The sequence below is a fragment of the Hyaena hyaena genome, unplaced genomic scaffold, assembly GCF_003009895.1.
Source record: "Hyaena hyaena isolate Hyena2069 unplaced genomic scaffold, ASM300989v1 scaffold_495, whole genome shotgun sequence".
Classification (NCBI taxonomy): Eukaryota; Metazoa; Chordata; class Mammalia; order Carnivora; family Hyaenidae; genus Hyaena; species Hyaena hyaena.
Window position 1 is genome coordinate 48839 of NW_024081128.1, and position 27246 is coordinate 76084.

Genomic DNA, 27246 nt, shown 5'->3' on the forward strand with positions numbered 1-27246 from the left:
ACGTTGTGGCTGAGTCAGACAGTAGCTATCGTCTTTAACTTTGTCTTGGATAATGGCCAGATACAAGGATTGATCATTCCCGACCTGGGCACCCATTTATTTCCAATCAATCAGAAGTCCCGACAAGTATGGCTTGTGGCCCTGATGTATGTCACACAAATCAAAGACCTTCCAGATCCCCCCACCATCTGATTTTCCATTTTTACTTTGTTTTCCCCTACATTTCCTCTCCTTCCGCTCTTTTTTTTTTAAATATATATAAATGTTTATTTATTTTTCAGAGAGAAAGCATGAGCCAGGGAGGGGCAGAGAGAGGGGGTGACAGGGGATCTGAAGTGGGCTCTGTACTGTTAGCACAGAGCTGGATGTGGGGGCTTGACCTCACAAACTGCGAGATCACGACCTGAGCGGGAGTTGGTCGCTCAATGAACTGAGCCACCCAGATGCCAATCTCATTCTACTCTTTTAACAAATACTGCCTGCCTTTTTTGTGCCAACACTGTTCCAGGCATTTGAATATAGTGATAACTAAAGTAGACAAAAATTATTGCCCCAAATATTAAAGCTTATGAAAGAAAATATAAAGGATATATTATCCGTACTATAGATATACCTTTATAATGTTGGGATAGGATAGATTCATTTAACCAACTTGCAAATAGTACAAAAATCGTTTTTAAACACTGATAAATTTGACTACATTAAACTAAAGGTTATGTATATATACCTTTCTATTAGCTGTTTCTCTGTACCACAGTTAATTTATTCATTCATTTATTGAAGGACATCTTGGTTGTTTCCAATTTTTGGCAATTATGAACAAAGCTGCTAGAGACATTTGCGTACAAATTTCTGTGTGGACATAATTTTTCAGCTCATTTAGGAAAACACCTGGGAACATCATTATTGGACTATATGGTGGATGATGTTTGTAATAAATTGTCAAACGGTCTTCCAAAGTGTCGGTACCATTTTGCATTCCCACCAGCAATGTGTGGGAGTTCCTGTTACTTCGCAACCATTGTCAGCATTTGGTGTTATCAATAGGAGCCTGTTTTTAATAGTGTCAATAATGTGTGGCAACAACTTTTAAAACTAGAATCCACTAGTGAACAGATGGGATTCTGTACTTGCCTCTCTTTGTGGTGTTTGGGAACAAGACTGACCCTTTTGGATTAAGTGGGTCCCTTGGGCTCTTACGTCTTCTTGATCAGAAGAGCTTACAAGAAGGTACTAGATATCCCTCTAATTTAGACATGTGGGCACTTAAGCAATTAGTTGGAGACTTCAAAGTCCTATTGGCATAACTATGCCTCAAGCTAGGGTAGAAGGTAATGTGTTATAAAGCACTGGCAAGGACTTGGAAAGATATTTTATCTACTGAAAATCTTCTTCTTTAGGAATCTAACTATGGGGCGCCTGGGTGGCTCAGTTGGTTGAACATCCGACTCTTGGTTTCGGCTCAGGTCGTGATCTAACCGTTCATAGGTTCGAGCCCCACATTGGTCTCTGCACTTACAGATTCTCTCTCTCTGCTTGGGATTCTCTCTTTCTGCCTCTCTCTCTTATCTTTCTCTCTCTCTCTCTCAAAAAATAAATATAAAATAAACTTTAAAAAGCAAAGAATCTAACTAAAACCTGATGGTTTAGTCAGCTGAAGGCCAAGTGAAATCATGATTACCTTTCTTTTGCTTCCTGGCCCTCCACTTCCACTCCCTACTACTGGGAAAGAGAAAAGAAGTATAAACGTTTTATATAACTCCAATTCTTAGACACTTATGACCTTATAAACACAGATTCACCCTAGACTTTTGGCTTTTTAGTTTAAAGTTTTATGAGCATTTTAAACTGGGATTTTAAATTCCCTTTCCCATTTATTGAAGAAAATAGGAGGAGAAAATACCTTAGCAATGTTTAGTACTTTCAGATAAATAACGTGTCCAACAAATTGAGTAAATTAAGGATGACATGTAAATTACAAGCTAAGAATGGTTACGTTTATGTGGTAGGATGATGGGCATGGAGTGCTTCTTCATTGTTCTCAACATTTCTACATATAATCTGTGTTTCTCCAGGCTACACTTGCCTAGGAATTCGGTAGGCAAACAATAACAATAGTAAAACAGTGTGTCCCTGCTTCACATTCCACCCTGTTTCATTCTGCAACACCACCCACCCCAGCTCCACATACATCTCAAATCCCTTCGGGTCTGCCAACGCTGTGTTCCAGGCACTAAGCTAGACCATTGGAAGAAACCTTGATTATGTATCTGGGAACAAAAGTAGAACATGTCCCAGGAGGGTATTTTCCAAGTCCCAAAGGATGAGGGACACTTCTTGTCATCTGCCCCGCTTTCACCTGGTCTTGTAAATATTCGGTTTCTAGGTTGTTCCATATGGAGGAGTATAAGCTAGTCTGGCTCTCTGGGCTGTTCTGTTCTTCTCTTAAATATATCATATATATTTGGGACTAAAAAGTTCAAAGATCTGCAGTCCAAAGGCCTAAGAATGAGGAGAGTTGACGATGTAAGTTCCAGTCAGGATCCTAAGGTGTGGGAAGATTGATGTCCGAGCTTGAAGACCTCCAGGCAAAGAGAGTCAATTCTCTCTTGCTCAGATTTTGTTCTATTCTGGCATTCGGTGGGTTGGATAAAGCCTGCCCACACGAGGGAAGGCCAGCTGCCTTATCCAGTCTATCGCTTCAAATGTTCATCTCATCCAGGAACACCCTCACAGACATACCCAGAATAACATTTAACCTACTATCTCCCTGCCTCCTCCAGCCCCCCTCCATGGCCCAGTCAAATTGACACATAAACATCAACCATCACAACACCCATACAATGGAATATCTTTCAACAGTAAAGAGTAATGAGCTAACAGGCCACACAAAGACAGAGGAATCTTAAACGTATATTGTAAGTGAAGAAGCCAGTTTTGAAAGGCTACATATGATATGATTCCAACTCTAGGACATTCTGGAAAAGGTTAAACTGTAGAGGCAGTAAAAAGATCAGTGGTTGCCAGGGATTTATCAGGGAAGAAGTCATGAATAGGTGAGCCATGAAACTATTCCATATGATGCTCTAATGGTGGATATATGACATTATGCATTCATCAAAACTCCTAGAGCTATACAACACATGGGGTGAATCCCAATGTAAAGCAAGGAGTTTAGTTAATAATAGTGTATCAACATTGGTTCATCAATTACAACAAATATACATCAATGCAAGATAATAATAAGGGAAACTGGGAGGGGGTATATGTGAACTCTACTTTCTGCTCATTTCTTTGGTAGCCCCAAAATTGTCTTAAAAATGGAAACCTATTAGTTAAAAAACAAACAAACTTTGTTGCATACAGCCAGAGGTATCCCTGCTGTCCTGTTGCTACTTATCCGAATCCCTGTGCAGGCAGCAGGGTATGTCTTAGACTCGATATTTTATTCTGTGGCTTTTAAAATGTTTATATTCACACTCTTAGTTATTTTTATCAAAGCCCAGCTGCCTTATGTGGAGGCCTGGTTTCAGAGGCCCTTTCTGCCTCAGTCATGTATTCAACCAGACTCAGCTCTTGACCAGAAACATCCAGTTGGACCGGAGTCCCCAGTACAGATTCTCCCTTCTCTTACAGTGAGTTTTTATTTCCTGTTAGCCAACACAGATGAATTTAAATATCATCCCAGATAGCTTCTACAAAAAGTGAGAAAAATCAATCCATCTTCAAGGAATAAGGCATTCAATGGACTCAGACTCAGAGATGACTAAGATGTTAGATTGACAGGGAATTTAAAAGAACTACCATTAAAATGTTAAAAGAGTTAATGGAACCAATGGACAATGGGCATTAACAGATGGGGTACAGATTGCATTAGAAAGACAAAAACTATCAGTCAAATGGAAATGTTAGAAATAAAATTTTAAAAAATGGGATCAGAGGTGAAAAATTTCTTCAGTAAGCTTACTAACAGCCTGGAAACTACAGAGGAAAGAATCGGCGTAGTTGGAAATAAGTCAATTGGAATCATACAAACCGAAACACAAAGAGGAAGTAGAAGAAGGAGGAGGAGGAAGGTGAGGAGGAAGAGGAAGGTGAAGGGGAGGAGGAGGGAGGGAAAGGAACTGTGGGATAATGAACTAACACACATGTAATTGGAGTCGCAGAAGAGAGTGAGAGAAAGTGTGAAGGATACTTGAAGAGATAAATAGCCAAGAATTCTCCAAAGTCAATGGAAGAATATAAGCCAAATACATATTAAAGAAAAAACCCTTAAAACATCATTGTCAAACTCCTAAGAACCAAAATTAAAGAGATCTTGAAGACAAGCAAATGAGGAAAAACATTACATACAGACCTGGCACCACAGTCTCCCCGAACAACCGTTTGGTGAGTATGAGTCAAGCAGAAGCTGTGACCCACCATTTGACCCACTGCTGGGTTTCCCTTCTTTGTATGCTATGAAAACAGGAAAACCCACATGGACTTATTCTAGTATCTCTGGGTTTGGAGCTTCTCCAGGGTCCGTCTATCACCAGCCAGACCCCAAGACCTGACCTTTCCTTCCCACCTGCTTGTATTCATTGACCTCTGTCATCCATTTTTTTCTTAAGCTCTTCTTTCCAGCTTATCTCTTAACTCAAGCTAATGGAAAGCAAAAGCACCCCATAGGCAATAGTGATGTTGTGACAGACCTTCGGCCGGACCAGACCACCCAGACCAGTTTGGACTACACTCCTGACTTGCGCCTGCACAGAGGGGCCATGGAGTAACCTCTGGAATGACCAACAATCACCTTTATCTCATTATAATACTAACATCTCCATTCAAGGAGGGAACGCCAGCCTTATCTACATAATATGAAATATATACGAATATTATATACATATATAAGGTATGTTTCTTTAAGGCATATGCATGACCTTATGCCTACCTCTATGTATGATGACAAGCCTTCCTTATCTAAACATTCATTTTCACCGTAAACAAAAGAAACCCAATCACCCTTGCTGAGGCATCATGGCTTTGGAAGTCATTCCCTATGATCTCCTTATCTGCTGCAAATAAAGTTTCCTTTGTGTGACAACTCACCTGGTATAGCTTCTGTGGTTCACCAAAGGAGCAAATTTCATGTTGTTTTGGTTACACTGCCCCTAGTGGTCTTACTGCTTTTGTAAATCTCACGGTGTTGGCTTATAACAAAATGGAGGCTTCCCCAAGTCCAGGTTTTTCTAGCTTCAAAATGTGGGGTGGGAGACTGGGCTCTGTTTCTATGGGTTGGATTTATAAAGCTTCCTAGGACTGTAGTCCATAGAATGAGAGTTATGGGTGTTTCTTCTGGTTTCCTTCACTACAGAGGAAGTGTCAGTGTACGTGGTTGTCCACTAGAGAGCAATATGAGTATTAACTTCTTTAAACATGGCATTGAGTCAGATTTCTAACATAAATGTGTTTGTACACTAAGGAAAATATAATGAACTCTAAAACAACCAAAATTTAAATTATTTTCATATTACCTCTGGTTGGAACATACTGAATATTTTCTAAAATTGCCCACTAATTGGGGGAGAAATCAAGCAAATGTAAGAGAAAATTCTTAGAGACATTCTAGAATATAAGAGAGGGGTTAGCTCATCAAGAAACCATAACAATTATAAACATATATGCACCCAACAATAGAGTTGTAAAATATATGAAGTAAAACTGACAGAATCTAAGGGAGTAATAGGCAATTCAACGGTCACAGAGGCTTCAATACTTAACGTCCAATAATAAATAGAACAAGTAGATAAGAGACCAAAAGGGATCTAAAATACTTGAACAACATTATAAATAAACTAGAGTCAATAGGTGTATACAGAACATCTCACACAAGAACAGCTGAATACAAAGTCTTCTCAAGTACACATGGTACATTATCTGGACAGATATGCATTAGTCCATAAAATAAGTCTTAAAAAACTTAAAAGATTGAAATCACGTGAGGTATATTCTCTAATCATGATGGAATGAAGTTAGAATTCAATAACAAAAAGAAATTTGGGGACTTTGCAAATGTGTGGAAATGAAATAACAAACTTCTAAATAACCAATGGATCAAAGAAGAAAACACAAAGGAAAGTAGAAAATATTTTGAGGCAAATGAAATTAAATACACAACATGCCAAAAATTGATGCACTAAAAGCAGTTTCTTAGAAACTTATAACTGCTTATACTTTTTTAAAAAGAAAGATCTCAAATTAAGAACCTAAACTTCCACCTTATGAACTTAGAAAAATAAGAACAAAATAAACATAAAGCAATCATCAGGAAGGAAATAATAAAAGTCAGAGCAGAAATACATGAACTAGAGAGTGGAAAAACAATAAGTACAATTAACAAAACCAAAAGCTGGTCTTTGAAAAGATCAATGAAATTGATAAACTTTTAGCTAGGCTGGGCAAAAAAAAGAGAGAAACAGGACTTAAATTACTAAAATGAAGACTAAATGAGGGAAAATTTCTACTAACATTACTGAAGTAAAAAGGAGGGGAAAAATAAGGGAATGCTAAGAACAACTGTATACAAACAAATCAGATAACCTTGGTAAAATGGAGGTATTCCAGAGAGACACAGATTATCAAAGCTAACTCAAGGAATGAAAAATCTGAATAGACCAATAACAAGAGAAGGTTGACACTAAAATTCGTAAAAATTCCTACAAGGAAAATACCAGAACCAGAGACTTCACTGGTGAGTTCTACCAAACATTTAAAGAGGAAATAACACCAACTCTTCACAAATTCTCCAAAAATTAAAAGAGGAGGTATCACTTCCCAATTTATTCAATGAATCTAGTAATATCTGGGACTGACATCAGATAAAGACGTTACAGGTAAAATAAACTACAGACCAGTATTCTTTAAAAATAGGGATGCAAAAATTCTTAACAAAGTACTAGCAAACTGAATACAGCAACATATGAAAAGCATATACACCATTAACAAATGTGATTTATCCTAGGAATGCAAGGATGGTTCAACATACAGAAATTAATCAATGAAGTACACCATATTAATGCAATAAGGACAAAAATGACATGGTCATCTCAATAGATGCAGAAAAAGTATTTAACAAAAGTCCAACACCCTTTCATGATAAAATCACTAAAAAATCCCTGAGAAATAGGACACTGTCTCAACACAATACAAAGTATCTTAAAAAAAAAAAACACGGCTAACATCATGCTTAAGGGTGAAAGGCTAAAAACTTTCCCCCAAAGGTAAGGAACAAGACAAGGACATCGGCTCTTGTCACTTCCATTCAAACTGTATTAGAAGTTATATCCAGAGCACTTGGGCATGAAAAAGAAATAAAAGACATTCATTTTTGAAAGGAAAATGACCTCTCTTCTCAGAAGACATGATCTTCTATATTGAAAATACTAAGGAATCCATAAAAAAATTTCTTAGAGCCAGTAAACAAGTTTAGCAAAGTTACAGAATGCAAAATCAACATCTCAAAATTAGTTTATTTCTATACATTAGCAATACACAATCTGCTAATGAAATGAAGAGAACAACCTCCTATACAATAGCACCAATAAGAATAAAATGACAAGAATAAATTTAACAACAACAAAAAAGTGTAAGATTTGTATAATGAAAACTATAAAACATCATTGAAAGAAATTAAAGACCTAAATAAATGGGAAGTCATCCTATGTTCATGGATTAAAAGACTTAAGACTGTTAAGATGACAATATTCTTCAGATTGATCTACAGAGTGAATTCAATCCCTATCAAAATCGTAGCTTTTTTTGCAGACATTTACAATCTGATTCTAAAATTTATGTGGAATTGTAAGAGATCCAGAATATCCAAAACAATCTTGAAAAAGAACAAAGTGGGATAATTCATTCTTCCCAATTTCAAAACTTACTACAAGCCTAAAATAATCAAGACTCTAAGGTTCTGGCACCAGGATAGACATATAGATCCCTGGAATATAGAGTTGAGAGTCTAGAAAATAAACCCTTACATGTATGGGCAAAGGGGTTTCAACCAGGGTGCCAAGAGATTTCCACGGGAATGAACGTTCTTTTCCACAAATTGCACAGGATAATTGGATATCAAAAGAGTAAAGAGTAAAAAGTAAAATTTGGACTCCCTTCTTCGTATCATATACAAAAATTAATACAAAATGGATAGAAAACCCAAATAGAAGAGCTAGAAGTATAAAATCATTAGGAGAAAACATAGGTGTTATGTCTCTATGACCTTAAATTAGGCCATGTTTATTAGCTACAACACCAAAAGTAGAAGTAACCAATACATAAATGGTTAAGCTGGACTTTGCTGGAGTCCCGCTCGGCAGGGTCCAGGGGTCCCTGAAGGATGGATGGTGTCAGCGAGGGAGGGATGAGAGAGGCATGAGATTCTTTCTGGTCACCAGCCAGACCTCTCCTCACTGTCTGAGACTCAACTTTATGATTTAGTGTTTGGGGGACGGCACAGAAGTGGCATTCTGATGATAAATTCTTTTATCAGTAAAAACTTTCCAGAACATTGATATGCACAGGTGTATGGGGAACAGTCCAGAAGTGGCATTAGCATAGTAAAGGCAAAAGTTAGTTCTTTGCGAACAGGGGTCAATAGCCTGTTTATCACTTAATGGGAGGTATTAAGAAAAACAGGTCTTTCAGGAATGCAGTGTTGCTCCAATAATCACAAAAGAAGAAGTTCCTATGGTAAGTTCCTTCACAAAGTGCGATCAGCATATCAAGGCCAGAATGAGTCACTCTGAATATCAATCAACAAGGTGTCTTGGGGGTCGACGCCCAAGCAGAAATAATTGAATGGGGGTGGATATCGGTCACCATCTGACGGTAAGAGTCCGTGCAACCTACCTTAACCTCACGAGGAGTTTTGTTTTCTCAATTTATGAGTTCAGAGATGGCTCCCAACAGGACTTCATCAAAATTAAAAACATTTGTATATCCAAAGACCTGAGAAAGAGAAAAGACGACCCATGGGTCAGAAGAAATATTTAAAAATCGTATCTGATAAAGGTAAAGTAATCAAGATACGGGAGGAATTATAACAACTGAGCAATAAAAAGGCAAATAACCTAGTTAAAAAATGAGCAAAAACCAGACATTTTCCAAAGACGGATAAGGGCAAATAATCACATAAAAAGATGCTCAACATCATTAGTTACTAGGGAAATGTAAATCAAAACCATCATGTGATAGGGGCGCCTGGGTGGCTTAGTCAGTTAAGCATCCGACTTTCGCTTAGGTCATGATCTCGCGGTTTGTGGGTTCAAACCCCATGTCGGGCTCTGTGCTGACTGCCAGCTCGGAGCCTGGAGCCTGTTTCAGAGTCTGTGACTCCCTCTCTCTCTGACCCTCCCCTGCTCATGCTGTCTCTCTCTCTCTCTCTCTCCTAGAAATAAATAAAACATTTAAAAAAATTAAAAAAAAACCATAATATTATATTACTTCATACCTACTAGGATGGCTATAATAACAACAAAAAAGACAGTAGTAAGTATTGACAAGGACATAGGAAAATTGGAATTCTCATATATTGCTGGTGGGAATGTCAAATGCTATAGACACTTTGGAAGCCAGTCTGGTAGTTCATACAGTGAAATATGTAGGTACCCAAGACCCAGCACATCCACTCTTAGTTATATACCTAGGAAATTGCAAACATACATTCACACAAAAAGTTGAACATGAACTTTCATGGTAGCACTATTCAAAACGAGTAAAAGATGAAAAAAAAAAGTGGAAGAAGGCTCAGCTCACTCTCCCTCCTCTGGCTGCATTCTCCTTTCTCTCTCTTTCTGAGCTCTTAACCTCCTGGCAAGGCTGGTTGGGCCCCATGAGCCCCATTGAACCCCAGCTTCTCTTCTTTCACTGTCCAGAAGGTTCTGATTAAGGTGAGACCCATCACAAAAACAAGGCAGCCACCTAGCCTTCTTTGATTCTCGGTTCTCAGGCCTGCCTTTAACTTAAGAGAAAGGAGTTCTCCCTGTGATACAGTGCCGCAGAGGGGGGCTGCATGTGGCCTTGGGGCCAATGCTTCACAGCTTTGAGTCATCTACAAATGGAGACAGCAGCATCCATGTCATAGCGTGGATCACATGAGGCAAGCCTGTGAAGATCTCGGCACAAAGCACGACTGCATCACCTGACCTTTTCTGATAACAGACACAATGCTTTCTTTATCGGAAATCAAACAGCAGATGTGTACTCCTCTAATTGGCAATATCCCCTCGAAACCAGAGACTTTGCTTGTCTTAGCCAACTCTGTACTTTCAGCACCTAAAAAGTGCCTCGCACAAAGTCGGTGCTAAGTTATTACAAATGGATGCAGGAAACAAGTATTTGCTAAATGATCTGTTCATCTCTCTCCCTTCTCACTTAACAGCACCTTCTATGTACCCAGGGTTCGAAACATGTTGGATGAATCATCTTCATGTCTGAACATGTAGGTGCATTGGGTACTCTTCCTTCAATGAGTGGTCAGGTGCCCTGTGGTTGTACCAGACTTCTTGTGGGGTCTGAGCTGTGAGGGAGGAATGTGGAGCTTCACTGCAGAAAAATCCAGGGTCGTGTCCTAGATTGGCCACTTACTAATTACGACAAACATTCGAGAGCACAGTTTGTGCCAAGCCGTCGGCCAAACATTTTACACACGTTGCCTTACTTCACCTTGACATCTGTGTTAGGAGTTGTGCACTATAACCCTCCTTATTTTACAGATAAGAAAGCAAAGGCTTGGAAAGGATAGCGCCTTATTCAAAGGTATGTACTTAGTGGCAGAGTCTAGATGCAAACCTAGATTTAATGCTGGCTTTGAAGTATTTGAACTATTTCAAGCTGTGTGACATTAGCCACTAAACCATCACGCCTCTATTTCCTCATGTTTAAAATAGCTAAAATACTTGCCCTGCCCACCTGAACTGATTATTCTGTTCAAGGAGAAATGATATGGCAGAAGCTTTTAAAAAGTGAAAACTTCAGGGGCACCTGGACAGCTCAATCGGTTAAGCGTCTGACTTCGGCTCAAGTCATGATCTCACAGTTCATGGGTTCGAGCCCCTCCTCGGGCTCTGTGCTGACAGCTAGCTCAGAGCCTGGAGCCTGTCATCGGATTCTGTGTCTCTCTCTCTGACTCTCCCCTGCTCAAGCTCTCTCTCTCTCTCTCTCTTACAAATAAATAAAAAACATTAAAAAAATCTTTAAAAAAGTAAAAACTTCAAAATGAATGTAAAAATGGTTGTGATTTTCTGAAACACAACTGATCAACACCTTCTTATTCTCTTGTCTCCTGGAACTGTGTTTGTTCAATGGATGCATTTTGATATACTAGGCATTTACAACCTCAGCACCACGTGTTTAAGATTCAAAACTAATATTTGAGAATCAGATACTCCATATCTGTCATAACGAAATTGTTTTTTTTTTTTATTTTCTGGAAAAGAACAGATGATGTGGCTCAAATGTGCATAGACATATTTCCTAAATGCTTCTTTAAAAGCCCTGAATTAATCATAACAAAATTGCACTGGCTCATTCCACTTTCCTCTCCCACTGACTTAGCCTGAATCAGGAATCTGATGTGCAGTCTTGATCCGTGGGAAATGAGATGCTCTTGAAGACGTGCAAAGCATTGCATTAATTCCAGCAATTTCTGTTCCACCGTAGAGAGCTGGTCTGACTTGTAAATTCTGGAAAACCACTGGTTTGACTCAATTGTCTGGCCACATTCACAGTTCATTTTATTTAAAGCGATCATACTGCTGTGCCAGTTCTACCTAAACTAGGTTTCCTGCATTTCTTAATAGAAGCCACTTAAATGGGTCACCAGTTCACGGAAGTTGATAGCTGTAGTTGTCCTTTTTACTCTCTGTTCCTCTAGTCTGAGTTTCCTTGTTTTGTATACATCTGTTGGTGGTGATGGGGTATCGGACTCAGGCCATATATTTTTTCAGGCTCAGAACAAGGTTTTCCTCTACACATCAGTAAGCATGTGCTCTCCGCCACTCTCTATAAAGAAAGATGAAATTGGCAATGGAGGGATTAGAAAGTTTAGATAACTCAGTTTATCATACCTGGCCTTCTGGCACCTAGAACATCCTTTACTGTGCATCAGGGCACTTACTGCCCCCCACTGCAGTGGGGATCCCGCAGGGTCAGGGCTCACAGCTGCCTTGTTTACCGCTGTGTCCCCAGTTTTGATGTAGCACCTGACACAAATGGTAGGGGCTCAGTGTGGTGTGTATGAGTGTGTGTGTGTGTGTGTGTTTCTGGGGCAGCTATTGTTGAGAAGAGGAATAGTAAGCAAAGGACTAAAAAGGATAGATCAGGGTAAGGAAAATGGAGATTACTAACCAGGCTGTATTTGAAAGGAGTCGGTAGCATTCTAAGAGGTGGTGGCAAGGACAGAACTTAAGAGAGTTTGCCTAGGGTTGCGAATGTATTTCCCCTTCACCATTTGAAAATCTTTAATTTTGACATAATTATAGATGCCATAGGAAGTTGCAAGATGACACTTAGAGGCCCCACGCCCCCCTCTCCTTTAGGTGTTTTGTTTTCCTTTGTTTGTTTGAGAGGTATTTCTAAAGGGTTAAATTGTTCAGATATTTCTCTGTGATACCTTGCTGTGACATTCAATAGAACCCGTCTCTGTGTGTTTATGTGTGACTCATCCACCATTTCCATGTTGTCAAATCCAGTGTTTCTTTGTCATTTTTTTTATAACCTCAAAGTAGTATGTGATAGTTAATCACCCACCTTGCTTCAAATGCATTCTCCTCTTGCTTCCTGGGACACCATATTCTCTTGATTTTCTTCCTGGTACTTCCTCACCTATCTCCTCCTCTGCTCTCTGACTGGCCTCAATAAATGGAATGCTTTGTGGCCTGGTGTTGGACTCTATTATTTTCCTGGCTTTTCTGGTCTCCCTTGGTGATCTTATAAGGTCTTTTGGCTTTAAATACCATCCAAATGCTGAAGACTTGAGGTCTCTATTCCCAACATGTTTTTTCTTCCTAGCTTCAGACTCTTCCAAGTTCAACTGTCAACTTGACAACACACAGCAATCTATAGAGCTAAAGATTGTATTCTGACCTGTTGCCCTCCCAAATCTGTCTCTCTCTACTCTAAAGCATCACTGTATATGAACTAGCCCTTGTCTATGTCAAGCTCTTTATATCCTGACCAAGTTGCCTCTTGACCTTATTGCCTCTGTTTGTTTCTGCTTCTTAGACATACCAAGTTCAATCCTTGACAAAGGACCTTTGCATTTGGTGTTACTCTTCCTAAAATTATTTTCCTTATAGGGCTTGTGGGTGGCTCAGTCGGTTAAGCATCAACTTCAGCTCAGGTCAGGATCTCACAGTTTGTGGGCTTGAGCCCAGCGTTGGCTCTGTGCTTACAGCTTGGAGCCTGGAGCCTGCTTGGAATTCTGTGTCTCCATCTCTCTCTGCCCCTCACCTGCGTGTGCTCTGTCTCTCAAAAATAAATACACATTAAAAAAAAAGTTAAAAGTCTCTTCCTTCTGATTCTCACTTGATGAATCACTTCCTGTCACTCAGATCTCAAATGTCACTTCCTCCAAGAGCCCATCCCTGAACACCATATCTAAAGTTACTCTGATCTTCAGTATCCTCTACGCCATGTTTTATTTTATTCATAACACTTAGATTTTAGTATCTCTCTGCTGAAAGAGAGTCTCCATTAGATTAGGAAATCTGTCCATCTTGTTAACACCTACAACCAGAATACTTTTGAGGAATTCTTGGCATAGACTAGGGGTGCAGGTAATATATATGTGTGTGTTGTAATAAAATTTAGAAGGATACGTGCCATACAGTTAACAGTTGTTGGCTTTGAGCCGGGAATTATAGGGCAGATTAGTTATGAATTGACTTTCACTTTCTACCAAGATATGTTTCAGTTAGTCTTAGATTATTTGAAATGAAATTGCATTACTTTAACAATTAGAAAAAGTAATAATGTATTTTCAATGAGCAAAAATGGTTGATAAAACTTTGATGCTTAAAATAAACCGTTTAATCGGCAGGTGGACTTATGTGAGATGATTTCTTGAGAATGTTAGGTAAGTAACATGTTACAATATATAGTAAAATATTTAGGATTTTGTGAAAGCACTGAAATGCAAAGCAGCAGAAACATTTCACCCAGTTCTCTTTCCTTTGAACTTGACCACAATATCTCTTGTAAATCATTTAAATTGATTTCTTCTTCAAAAGGTAACAAGATCCACTCATTAGTTGGATGATAACGTACACTTATTTTTCTTTCAATCATTACATTTTGCATTGCTATTTGATATGTTCATCCTGAACATGTTTATATTCTGTCCTTTTATGAGCGTACTAAACTTGCAATATTAGCTGCTGTTACCAGGTCTGAATGTTAAGTCCGTGTATGTTTGAGAGACCTTCAACTTATCAAGTATTGCAGGTCTCTGATTGTTTTGGAACCTCTTCTGATACCCGTGGACTTAGTTCAAGGCCAGGCTTTTTTTTCCTAATAAGATGAACAAATGGTTAATTGTTTGCCTTGGTCACTCAAGTGTGGGATCTCCCCTTATATAAAAGTCTAGCTGGAGTCTCTGTTTAGTGACATCCCCCCTTTCTAATCAGAGAACAGATCAGAGTCTGCATTACATTTGCAAAATGATGACCATATCTTTGATCTGGGGGATTGTTGTAGCAGTATGCTGTTGTTTATGGCTTATTCTTGGAATGAGGAGAAGGTAAGGAAAGTTTTACCTTTAAATTGCATTTTAGTTCATTCTGTAATATTCTTTTACCTTCATATAAATATGTGGTGTACACTCACTAGCATTTTATTCTTTTTTTAGTCAAAAACATTACATTTAAATTTCAAGTGGTGTCTTGTATCTAACAAAAGATAGAATGATAGCGTTTCCCTTTTAGTTTTCACACACGTATAGTAATGCAAAACTGTACGAACTTATTTAACATAACCGACAAATTTTATAAGGTCTCTTTGTATGTTTATGCGTGTCTGTAAAGGTTAAGTCTGGATTAGTAAGGATACCAGTGATAAGAAGGGGCTGCAGTGGAAGGGGTTAGAATCTTTCTAACAAAAGGATTAAACAGACGCTCTGTTAGTTCTTGTGCATTGTATAGACTCAGCCTAGGTTTGGACAGGAGCACAGAGCCTGCATTGATCATTCTATTGCTTTCTTCTCATTAATGATAATCAGTCATGCTAAATTGGGAAACTGCTAAATATATATACTATCACTTTTATTTGTGTGTCATTTATTTATAATTGGTTCAAGAGTACAAGACATACAAATAGAGTCACATACTTAGCCATATTTCTTTATCTTCTGATTGACTCAAAGAGTATTTGGGGGAGGGGCATGTAAGTATTCTGTTACATCAATCTCCAAAAGAATTACCCACAGCATGTCTTCAGCTATGTAGAGTGCTGTGTGTTGTCTATCTCTTACAAGTTTGTGTGTGTGTCTGTGTGTGTGCGTGTACACACGCACTTTAAGGTATTTTAATTCAGGCCTGATAATTTCTAGTTTTAGTGAACCTTACTTATCTTTGAACTAATACAATGACAATAATTATTTTATGCTAAGTAATTCTGTCAAGAGGGATAGGAATTTATGCTGGGAAATTAATGTTTATATTATTTAGGAAAAACATTTAAAATAGCATGAAAGACTGTGTGTCGGAACACCTGGGTGGCTCAGTCGGTTCGGCATCTGACTCTTGGTTTCGGCTCATGTCATGATTTTATGGTTGTGAGATTGAGCACTACATCGGACTCTGCGCTGGGCATGAGACCTGCTTGGGATTCTTTCTCTCTCTCTCTCCTTCTCTCCCACCCTCACTCGCACTCACTCTCTCAAAAAAAAAAAAAAAAAAAAAAACCTGTGTGTCAACTATACTTCAAAAGAAAACACAAAAAAAATTGAATGAATGTTGAATCACAATTGATGATCTTGTCAATACTTACATAATTTCACCTTATAATCAGCTAATTTTTTAAAATGAGATTCTTCCTATTGTCATATATCATTAAAGAATATAAAATCTTTAAATTATGAAGATTTTGAAACCTTCAATTTTGCCATCTTCTCTGCAATCCAGTATTCTGTATCTTGAAAGAAAACAATAAAAGAAAACATTCTGAGATACTCAGGCCAACAATGTTTAGAAAAAATATAAACACTAAAATGTAGGTAGTTTCGTCTGTACTGAGAGCAAGAACCTCGTTGGCCTTGTTGAATCTTTTATCCTCATCACTGGGGAAAATGACTATCAGTGGACAATCAATGAGTCTTTGCGGGATGGATGGATGGATGGATGGATGGATGGATGGATGGATGGATGGATTTAGCAAATCATTTTCTGTTGGGAGCTATTCTGAACTCACTAGTTGAGAAAAGTCCTTGTGAAGTTAAGGCAAGTTTTCAAGGTCTCTTGTCAGATAATGACTGATATCCACCTTCACTTAATTGTTTCTGCTTGAGCACTGAGACCCCCCCCCAAGCACTTTGTTGATTGGTATTTGAAGTGACTTGTTCTGGCCTTGATATGCTGATTGCACCTTGTGAACAAACTCATTGTAGGAACTTCTTCTTTTGTGATTATGGGAGCAAGCATTGTGCTTCCTGAGGAACCTGTTTTTCCTTATACTTCCCCTTAAGCAAACAGGCTATTGACCCCTGCTCACAAAGAACTAACTTTGCCTTTGCTATGCTAAAAACATTGTCTTGTATTCGAATGCTAAAGATACCTTTCTTCTCCATAGGAAAGCATCTAAATCACCTATATCATCACTATTGATAAAGGGTATGCATGAGTCTTCTACAAATCTATGTTCTGGGAAATTTTTACATATCAAAGAAATTTGTCATCAAAAATCATTGTCTAAGGCAAATGCCACTTCTGTGCCATCCCTCAAACACTTACTTATAAAATAAAGTTGAGTCTCAGTCAGAGCAGAGATGCCTGCCTGGTGACTAGAAAGAATCCCATGGCTCTCTCATTCTCTCTCACCGACACCATCCATCCTTCAGGGACCCCTGAACTTGCTAGAGCCCGACTCCGGCAATTTTCACCAAGATATCATGTTACTAAGTTAATATAACCCATTATTTTAGTTAAAGGTGAGGGCCCCGTGAACAAAAAAACTATCTAGAACTGTAGAGATTTGGAGTTGATAGTCAGTGGTAAAAGTTTAAAGACCAGGTGTAAATAAAAAACAATGTGTAATTCCTCATATCTATCATATATTTGTGTCTTACAGAAAAATGGGTGAACCGCCTCTGGAGAATGGATTGATTCCATTCCTGGGATGTGCTCTCCAATTTGGTGCTAACCCTCTGGAGTTCCTAAGAGCAAGTCAAAAGAAGCATGGTTCTGTTTTCACCTGCAGATTGATGGGAAACTATGTCCACTTCCTCACAGATCCCTTGTCATACCAGAGAGTGTTGTGCCATGGAAAATACTTGGATTGGAAAAAGTTTCACTTCACTACTTCTGCAAAGGTAAACAGCTTCCCATTTATACAGCATTCTGCTCGTATGTTTTCTGCTTCTGAATGTGTCAGTCTACTTAGCATTTTGAGGTCCTTAGACTTCAAAAACAGAGATGCTGAAGAGGGCTACCCTTACATGGAGACTCTTAGAAATATAATAAATCCAATTAGACATAACCTCTTGGTTCTAATCATTTCAAAAGTCAAAATACGTATAGATTTGTCATTTCTTAACCACCTAGGGTGAGATAAAAATGAAATATTTTACTGAGCCAGACGGCACTGCATCAGTAAGGTAGGTACAGACTCACTCATGTCAGTGATGCCTATGTGACTCCCAGAGCACATGTGGTGGAAACGTACACTGATCAACAATTTTACCATACTTACGCCACACTGATCATTTAATTTTGTTAAGCAACTGATCAGACGTTTTGGTGCCACTTAGCTGTAATCTAAAAGGCTCTTTTATAGAGAAAGGCATTAGTCAATATTTAGTGAGTCTCTGCAAGGAACTATTAGACACAGTATTGGCTCTAAGTAGATTATAGTCTGGTTAAAGAACATCTACAAAAAATATAAAAGAGAACTGACGATTAAAGCAAATATGGTTTAGTACCAAATTAACATTCAAACCTATGCAGTAGCATAAGACAAGTAAGAAATAGACAACCTGTGGTGGTTTGAGGAATATTTCACTTAAGAAGTAGAATTTCCAGGAAGGTATGATTTGGCCATATATTTGAAAAGTGCTCTGAAACCGAATGTGGAAAGGCCAATTTCCCTCCTGCCATTTTTTTTTAAACAAGTAGAGATTTATGAAAGTATCTGATCTGTTCTTCAGCCACTTTCTGGCACTGCATCGAGTTTCATCTCTTTTTTCACACATTTCATTTATCCGCCAGGTATTTGGGCACAGAAGCATTGACCCGAGTGACGGAAATACCACTGAAAACATAAATAAGACTTTCATCAAAACCCTGCAGGGTGATGCCTTGAATTGCCTCACAGAAACCATGATGGAGAATCTCCAACTGGTCATGAGACGTCTGCTGGTAGCCAAATCAAAAACGCCTGCCTGGGCGATAGAAGGGATGTATTCCTTCTGCTACCGTATGATGTTTGAGGCTGGGTATTTAACTCTCTTTGGCAAAGATCTTACAGGGCAGGATGCACAAAAAGGGATTATTCTAAACAACCTTGACCACTTCAAGCAGTTTGACAAAATCTTTCCAGCTCTGGTAGCAGGGCTCCCCATTCACGTGTTCAAGACCGCACACCATGCTCGGGAGAAACTGGCAGAGGGCTTGCGCCACGAGAACCTGGGAAAGAGAGACCATATCTCAGAACTGGTCAGGTTTCTGAATGACATGCTTTCCACCTTAGACGATGTGGAGAAGGCTAAGACACACCTTGCTGTCCTCTGGGCGTCACAAGCAAACACCATTCCGGCAACTTTCTGGAGCTTATTTCAAACGATCAGGTACCTACCAATGTATCCATTTATTTCTTTATTTTAATAGAAAGAAGACAATCTACTATTTTCACTTAAAAAAAAAGAGTCCTTGTATTTTGTCATGCTTTCAATCAAGAGTGTGACATTTACGTGCTTAACATGTATCGGCTCATCCAATCCTCACAATGACATAAGTAAATGTGACTGGTAAATGCGTTTGTGGAAGCAGAGACCTTTCCCGGGGAAAAGAATACATGATGTAGGGTCAGTTCAGGCCGCCTGGGCCCAGAACCCTGGCTTTCAACCCCAAGCTGCTCCTCATGACACCTACTTAAGTTGATGAATTCTGTCTTTATAATCACAAAAATATATGTAAGTGCTTCTGACTTCTGGACAGGAAGAGGGCAGTACCTATGCCTTAATCATTTGTGCTTACCAGTTTGTTGTTGTTTTCGTTTTGTTTTGTTTTGCTCCATTATAACTTCTGTCTTAGAGTTTATTTGACCAACTTTGATAGTTATGGATCAATCATATTATTATTCATCATTACTGATGGGATTTAGCTAGATTTTGCCTTTTAAATTATGTAATAAAAAACACTCTATGTATTATATGCTTTACATAACATGATTTTCTTCCCAAGTATTTTTAGAAATTTGACATTCAATGGCTTATTGAATTATTCCAGTTAAATTCAGTGTTTAGTGTTACATGGACACAAAATTACTATTCTGTAGCATTGGGAATGCCAAATTTCCATTGACGGTTGATTATGTTATGCTTTTAATATAAAAAATACTTAGAAACAATTTCAGATATAAAAACCCATTACAAATCTGTCTCAGATGTTATATGTCTTCCAAAGTTTTGTACTTGAGAGAGCTCTGTCCAGAATAAATTCATGTGTTTACAGTAAGGTTACAATATCAACATAATATCATAAAGGTAATAGTAGCCATTTTATGATAGTCACACATATACTTATGAGTCAAACATTTCTGAGACTCAATTTACTGCAATCATGTTATATAGATCCTTTCCCATGTCAGCGAGGGTCTACTAAATGTCCATGCACTAAAATGAAGTAACATTCATTTCACAAGTCAACATGTGAGAACAATACATTATACTATGAATCGAAAAGCTGTTGTTCTACCTGAAATCATGGTATGGATTTTAAGAATAAATTTAGATTTCCATTTGCATGTTAGCTAATACTTTATAACTGTTATCTTACAGGCAATTTTCCTTCTCCATTGCTATGTGTATGACCAATTTGACCATTTAACCCTTATTAGAATCATTTATTTATAAACGTATGCCCAAAGTTTTACTTCTATGTTGCAAGGCCTTGTAAGGCAATGATTCTTGCTAATATCCAAGGACCTAAACACAACTACAAAATGGAGTAACGAATAACTAGGAATGCCCCTTCCACACCTTCTCTGGTATCCTGACCACCTCGTTCAAAGAAGGGGGAAACTCCTATCCGTTGGCTGCTCTTTTGGTATAGAAAACATTTATTTTCTGTACATTTTTTCTCAACTTTTGATAGGAGCCCTGAAGCATTGAGAGCAGCTACTGAAGAAGTGAATAAAACACTAGAGAGTGCGGGCCAAAAAATCAGCTTTGAAGGCAGTCCTATTTGTCTGACTCAAACGCAACTGAATGACATGCCCGTGCTAGGTATGTTTACTATGTTATATTTTATTGACTGTGTCCCACAAGCAGTAATCGTCCATGTACATTATGTACTTACTTTGTAAGCATCAAGCAAAGTATCTCACATGTTGTCCTATTTGATCCTCACAGCAATCCAATGACTGGGGACTAATTTCTATATAATAAGTAAGGAAATTGATATTTAAGTCTTACCTGGGATAGAATGGTGGAACCAGATACAGTGTTCACGTGGGACTTCGCTACATTCTCCATTGCTTCTCTGTCCTGCCCTATTCTGTCTTCTTCATTATGACTCTTACCACTAATGTTATGATTAATGGGAGCATATTCCTGATTTTCATGAAACAAAGGAAGAAAAAGTACCATCAAGAAACCGCAATTAGCTGCATGGGTTGAGTGAGGGGATTGAAGGTGATTTTACTTTGCTTATTTTTGCTTCTCTGTGTTTTATGGAAATACAAAAGTATTCTATGTTTGCAGTGGTAAAGAGCTTTCTTCTTGGTTTTGTTACTTTTCTCTTGAGGAAAGAAGCCAGCGTACGTAATTAGGGGCGACAAGTCTTAGTGGAAGTGACCATGAGGCAAGAAGCATAGATTCTATGTTGGGTTCTGCCCACCATGGATGACCCCAGACATATCACTTCATTTTGGGACGGGGTCTTGCTTTTCTCATTTGTAAAGTGCCAATATGCTATGATTTTATATACAACCATGTGATGAACACCTAAAGCATGACAGTTCAAAGGACAGAGGCTAGAAGATCAGGCTAAACCTTCTCATAGATCTGCATATTTTAGCTATTTGCAGGGCGGTTCTTTCTGTCCCTCTACATCTTTACCAGGCAGCAGGGCATATCATACAACATCAGATAGTGTAGTGATTACAATGAGTTCTTGGAAACACTCAACTAAAGCGGCATTAACCATCCGGGAAAATATTTCCATATAAACGGTTAGTAGTATATTAAATCTCAAAAGTAATTAACTTTGAATAATTCACATACAAGTGATTTACTGAGTTTTCAATTGGAGTGGATGTCTAGTGTCATGTAGAAGATAAGATGATTTTATCTATAAAATTATAGAAGTCCAGTTCCCATTGATGACCAAGAAGATTATATCTTTATCAAATGATTATCATAAACTCAGGTGATCAGATTAAAGAGTACATTCAGACACACGTGAATCACTGGCTACAGCATAGAGGCAACAGAATAAAGTTTGGGAAAGTTTTATCCGGCCGGCTAGTTTGTTCAGGTTTGTGTAATAGGCTGCGAGCAGTATTTCAGGCTCCATATTATGAGGCATTTGAATACATGATTTCTTCTTCCATTCATCCTTCTTTCCCTCCTTCTCCTTCTTTCTTCTTTAACAATATTTAGAGAGTATCATCAAGGAGTCTCTAAGGCTTTCCAGTGCCTCCTTAAACATCCGGACTGCTAAAGAGGATTTCACTTTGCATCTTCAAGATGGCTCCTATAACATCCGCAAAGACGACATCATTGCTCTCTATCCGCAGTTAATGCATTTAGATCCAGAAATCTACCCAGACCCCTTGGTAAGTGACTGTTCATCTGAAGTTCCATATCCAGCTGATGCCCACCCACATGGAAATAAGGAGGAAATTTGTCATTGCGGAATTGATTTAACCACTGAAACAACAGATAGGCATTGTCCCCTGAGTCATGTCTGATATTCATGTATTTTGGAAAACCTGGGGGATGGCCTGAATTTTAAAATTCCTGGTATTTGTCATCACATCACCTTTGCTCAGTGACATTTGCAGTCATGATAATAGAGCTGCTGCCTTTCTTTTTCCTTAACCAGTACTGCTCCTGAATCCAGGAAATTAGAGGCTAATATATACACTGGCTCTTCTAGTTTCTAATCTGACCTTTCCCTTCTTGTTCTGCCTAATAGAGGAACTAGCCTCCTAGGCAGGATGGAAGGTATTATAAAGCTTTTTCTGTTCCCATCAGTTCTTGTTAAGCTCCTGTTCCCTATTACTTCCTGGGTCAAGGTAGGGAATTTGCTAAATGACCAACAGATCGGATTAAAAACAAAAATTACTTCTTGGAGCTTCCAGGTCAAGAAAGAGATACATTCCTTTAAAACTAGCTGCTAGATTTATTTTCTTTGTATTTTTATTGCAGACTTTTAAACACGATCGATATCTTGATGAAAATGGGAAGATGAAGACCGCCTTCTACAGTAACGGAATCAAGTTAAAGTATTACTACATGCCCTTTGGGTCCGGAGCGACCATGTGTCCCGGAAGACTCTTTGCTGTGCAGGAAATCAAGCAGTTTTTGATTCTGATGCTTTCCTATTTTGAACTAGAGCTTGTGGACAGTCACGTTCAATGTCCCCCTTTGGACCAGTCCCGCGCAGGCTTGGGCGTTTTACCGCCGCTGAATGATGTCGAGTTTAAATATAAATTCAAACATTTGTGAACATACGGTTGAAAAAGAGGGCATGAGATGACGTGACTGGCCTGCGGCGCACCGTCACATATCTGTCCCTTGGGACAGTCATGTTCGGCGTGGCGGCACTGTCCCAGAAGTTCACCTGTGCGCACCGATGCTTGCTTGTAAATCTGAACATTTGGGTGACAGTTCCCAGGTGCTATCTCAGACCGAGCTAGCGACAAAACACTAGCTTCTAGAAGCACAACAATTTGTTTTCATTTGAATAAGTCAGTGAGTGTTCAGAGGGCCAGGGACTGAAGTTCATTATTTTCAAAGGAAAAAGTTTTTTTTTTTTTTCTTCTCCCAGAATGAAGATATTCTGATTGGCAATGTTTTTTTTCTTTTTCCTAAGGAAATAGTTTTGTTTTTATAAAAACCACCCGACAATTATGTAGAATAAGGTACAAATTCACGTTTTAGTGAAACCACATGATATTTTGGGAAGATATGGGATGTGTTTGTTTTTTTTGAGAATATAACCCTTTCATTTGTCCAGCACCTGTGACAGTTTTATGTCTTTCTAAAGGATACCGGAAGTTTAGAGCATCATCAGCCCTTTTAAAGGAAGAGGAAGTGGCACACGTAGAAGTGAATATCTTAACACACGGTAAATGTGCTGCTCATACGACCAAGCACACACCTGATAAGCTCCCACCACAGTCAAATGTAGATGTATATTATGTACATATTTCAAATGATTTTTATCATGCTTCTTAATAAAAAGAATTTTTTTTTTCAGTGTTCCCTATACTATTCAGGGCTTTTTAAACGATGACCTTGTGGTCCTCAGCACATTACAGATGGTTTTAATATTTTCTATGTTTCAAGGTATTTTTGCTGGAAACTCTAATGTCTATATCCGGTTCCAACTATTTTATCTATATCTTCATTAGATTTCATATTAATGAGAAGATTGTTTTCAGAGAAGGCAATGTTTCTGGTATTACTAAACATCCATCAATGAAGAGAATGCAGCTCTCATGTGATAGCTTTTACAATGAAAACTGTATGAAAATGACTGTTTAAAAAGCTTTGGATATAAAGCATGCAAAGCGTTCGTTAAATGTTGCTCGACATTGGGTTTTATTTAAATCCTTTTTATCTTTAAATGACTCGTAGTTGAAGGAAAAGTCATTGTGGGCTACATGGTAGTGTTTAACTTCTGTGTACAACAGTGCTTTGGTAAAATATTTGAAACACTGGAATTATCAGCTAACCTATTTTATTGCTATTTCTGTATGTATTTATATGTAAATATAATTTACTTTTTTCTTGTACTACACATTTTAAGAAAATTTGTTATATTTGATCATTTTGAAATGATTCCCCTTTCAGAAATAAAAGTCTGCATGTGCGTATGTTAAATTCTTAAGTATTCAGAATGCTTAAAACATTCACCTAGTGACAAGCTGCGATGATTTTTGTTCATTATTCATCTCTTAGAAAAAACAAAATATTCCTTCACTCAACAATCTCCTTCATACTTCGTATGAGTCACTGAAGAGTTTTCATCTCACGATTTAATATTACCATGGAATTATCTCTTATGTGGGTTATTTTCTCTATTAAGAAAGTTAAACTCACTTAGATATAGTTCAAGATGAACAAAATTGTTTTTATAGCAAATTGTTTTGTTTTGTTTATTTATTATTTTCTCATGTTTATTTATTTATTTTGAGAGAGAGAGAGACTGAGAGTGAACAGGGGAGGGGCAGAGAGAGCGGGAGACACAGAATCCCAAGCAAGCTCTGCACCGTCAGTGCAGAACCCGATGTGGGGCTCGAACTCATGAACCGCGAGATCATGACCTGAACTGAAATCAGGAGTTGGACACTTAACCACCTGAGCCACCCAGGTGCCCCTATGGCAAACTGTTTCAAACTGAATTTCTAATTGCGGTTCCCTAATGTACTTTACAGCGTGGCGAATGTGTCTATACATCTTTCCACATCTTTATTCTCTTAGAGAAGGGGCTGGCAGTTGATACAGCAGTGGGCCAAGGGTGACTCTCCACTTGCCTTTGCATAGATCGAGAGCTAAAAATGACGTTTACAGCTTTCAATGGTTGCAAGAGAGCCAAAAGAATATTTCATGACATCTGAAAATTACATGAACTTCAGATTTTCACGTCCATAAGTGAAGTCTTACTGGGATGCGAGCAAATCCATTTGCGTTCGTGTCCAGCCTGCTCTTGCGATGCCACTGCCCGGCTGTGTGGTTGCAACTGAGACCACGCGCTTGTAAAGCTCCAAAGCTTTTTAGGTTGTAAAGCCTAAAAGCCTATTAATGGCGACATGTATTTAGGGTTACCCCAGTCCAGGTCGAAGCTTGAGCACTTACACCACTTGCACAGTCTCATTTGATCCTCGTAAGAGTCCTTTGAGGTGCTCGGTGCTCTTCCCCCTGTATGGGAGAGGAGTGGGAGGGAACTCTGGAGAGGTCAAGTCACTGACCCAAGGTTACAGTGCTGGCCAGTGGCAGAGTACTGGGATCCAGGTTGTTTTTTTCTCCAGAGCCAACCTTTCTCACTGGGTGGCAAGTCCAAGGGACAGGCTATCTTTCTGAACTCAGGTCATCGAAGGGAGGCCACTGTTAACAGAATCCATAATGTCATTGCTGTCCTAAAATCTCGACCAGGTGGGAGCACCGTTGGTGAGACTCCAACCACGTGTGTGAGGAGCTGCCGTGTAACCACATACCATGTGGCTATGTTCAACCGGGCTCCCTTTCACGGGGAAGGCATTCCTCTGCCTCACCGACAGCTCAATAGCTTGGACTTGTTCTTTGTGGAGTCTCTGTCCGTTCCTTCCAGGATCAGTGTTAGACATTTTTGAGGCGGCTGGGTTTAAGGCTCCAGCCTTGATCTCATTAATAGATAATTGAACACCAATATCATAATCCCCACCCGCTTCTCCACTTCACCTGGACTGATCCCGGTTCAGAGGCTTGGACATCGAAGTGACACCAAAGGCAACAGCATTAATGTTTCACAGAGCATCACAGACTATCTAGATTCTTCCAGCCTAACCTCTCCTTTTAGTTACAAACTCGTATCTGGTGAAAGAGAAGTGGTTTTGTTAAAAAGGCTGCACAGCAAGGTCCAGGACAGGCCTGAATCTAGAAATCTCCTGTCAGTATAGCAAATAACTGTGGTGAATGAATTAATCGGTATGTATTTAACATTAAAGACCTTGCTCTCCAAACCAGAGGCATTCGTTTTCACAGACTCCACCAAGTCCATTTCTTTATCGATAAAGATATACATGGGGGCACCTGGGTGGCTCAGTTGGTTAAGCGTCAGACTTCAGCTCAGGTCATGATCTCACGGTTCGTGGGGTCGAACCCTGCGGCAGGCTCTGTGCTGACAGCTAGCTCAGAGCCTGGAGTGTTTCAGATTCTGTATCTCCCCCTCTCTCTGACCCTCCCCTGCTCATGCTGTTTATCTCTCTCTTAGAAATAAATAGAACATCTTTTTTAAAATTTTTTAATGTTTTATTTACTTCTAGGAGAGAGAGAGAGAGAGAGAGAGAGAGAGAGACAGCGTGAGCAGGGGAGGGTCAGAGAGAGAGGGAGTCACAGACTGAAACAGGCTCCAGGCTCTGAGCTGGCAGTCAGCACAGAGCCCGACGCGGGGCTCGAACCCACGAACTGCGAGATCATGACCTAAGCGAAAGTCGGTCGCTTAACCGACTAAGCCACTCAGGCGCCCCAGAAATAAATAAAACATTTAAAAAACTTAAAAAAAAGATATACATGAAAAAAATAGAGAAATTAAAAGTCTTCATAAACTTTATCATCACTGCACTTTTATAGAATTCCCGTCTTTATTTGGAAAAAAAAAAGTATACATCAACAATGTCTGGAATCCTCAACCCCATTTACTAGAAACCACTTCCCAGTCAGTGAAAGTTATCCAGCTATCTGCTGTCAAGTTCATTAGACTATAGATGGACCAGTTGGGAGTGTTCTGGAGCCAACTTATCATGGAATAAACAAATGATAATTTTAAGAACATTCAGAGTTTGTGTGAGAGAGTTTTTGACTAAAGGGTTTGCTGGCAGGAGAAAAAGATGATCTCCCCCCTGACA

At 38.9% G+C, this 27246-nt stretch overlaps 1 protein-coding gene across 1 annotated transcript; it reads left to right on the forward strand.

Moving 5' to 3' along the window:
• The first annotated feature begins 14699 nt into the window (after positions 1 to 14699).
• LOC120246958 (cytochrome P450 7A1) lies at positions 14700 to 23143 on the forward strand. Its single transcript, XM_039254620.1, has 6 exons — positions 14700 to 14779; positions 17323 to 17563; positions 18459 to 19036; positions 20565 to 20695; positions 22073 to 22248; positions 22844 to 23143. The coding sequence occupies exons 1-6, from the start codon at positions 14700 to 14702 to the stop codon at positions 23141 to 23143; spliced, it is 1506 nt and encodes a 501-aa protein (XP_039110551.1).
• The last annotated feature ends 4103 nt before the right edge of the window (positions 23144 to 27246 follow it).

What these genes read in the sequence shown, in the direction of transcription:
- LOC120246958 (XM_039254620.1), top strand. Translation starts at nt 14,700, where the DNA reads ATGATGACCATATCTTTGATCTGGGGGATTGTTGTAGCAGTATGCTGT. An exon ending in ATTCTTGGAATGAGGAGAAG is followed by an intron (nt 14,780 to 17,322) that starts GTAAGGAAAGTT and finishes TGTGTCTTACAG; the next exon opens with AAAAATGGGTGAACCGCCTC. An exon ending in ACTTCACTACTTCTGCAAAG is followed by an intron (nt 17,564 to 18,458) that starts GTAAACAGCTTC and finishes TTTATCCGCCAG; the next exon opens with GTATTTGGGCACAGAAGCAT.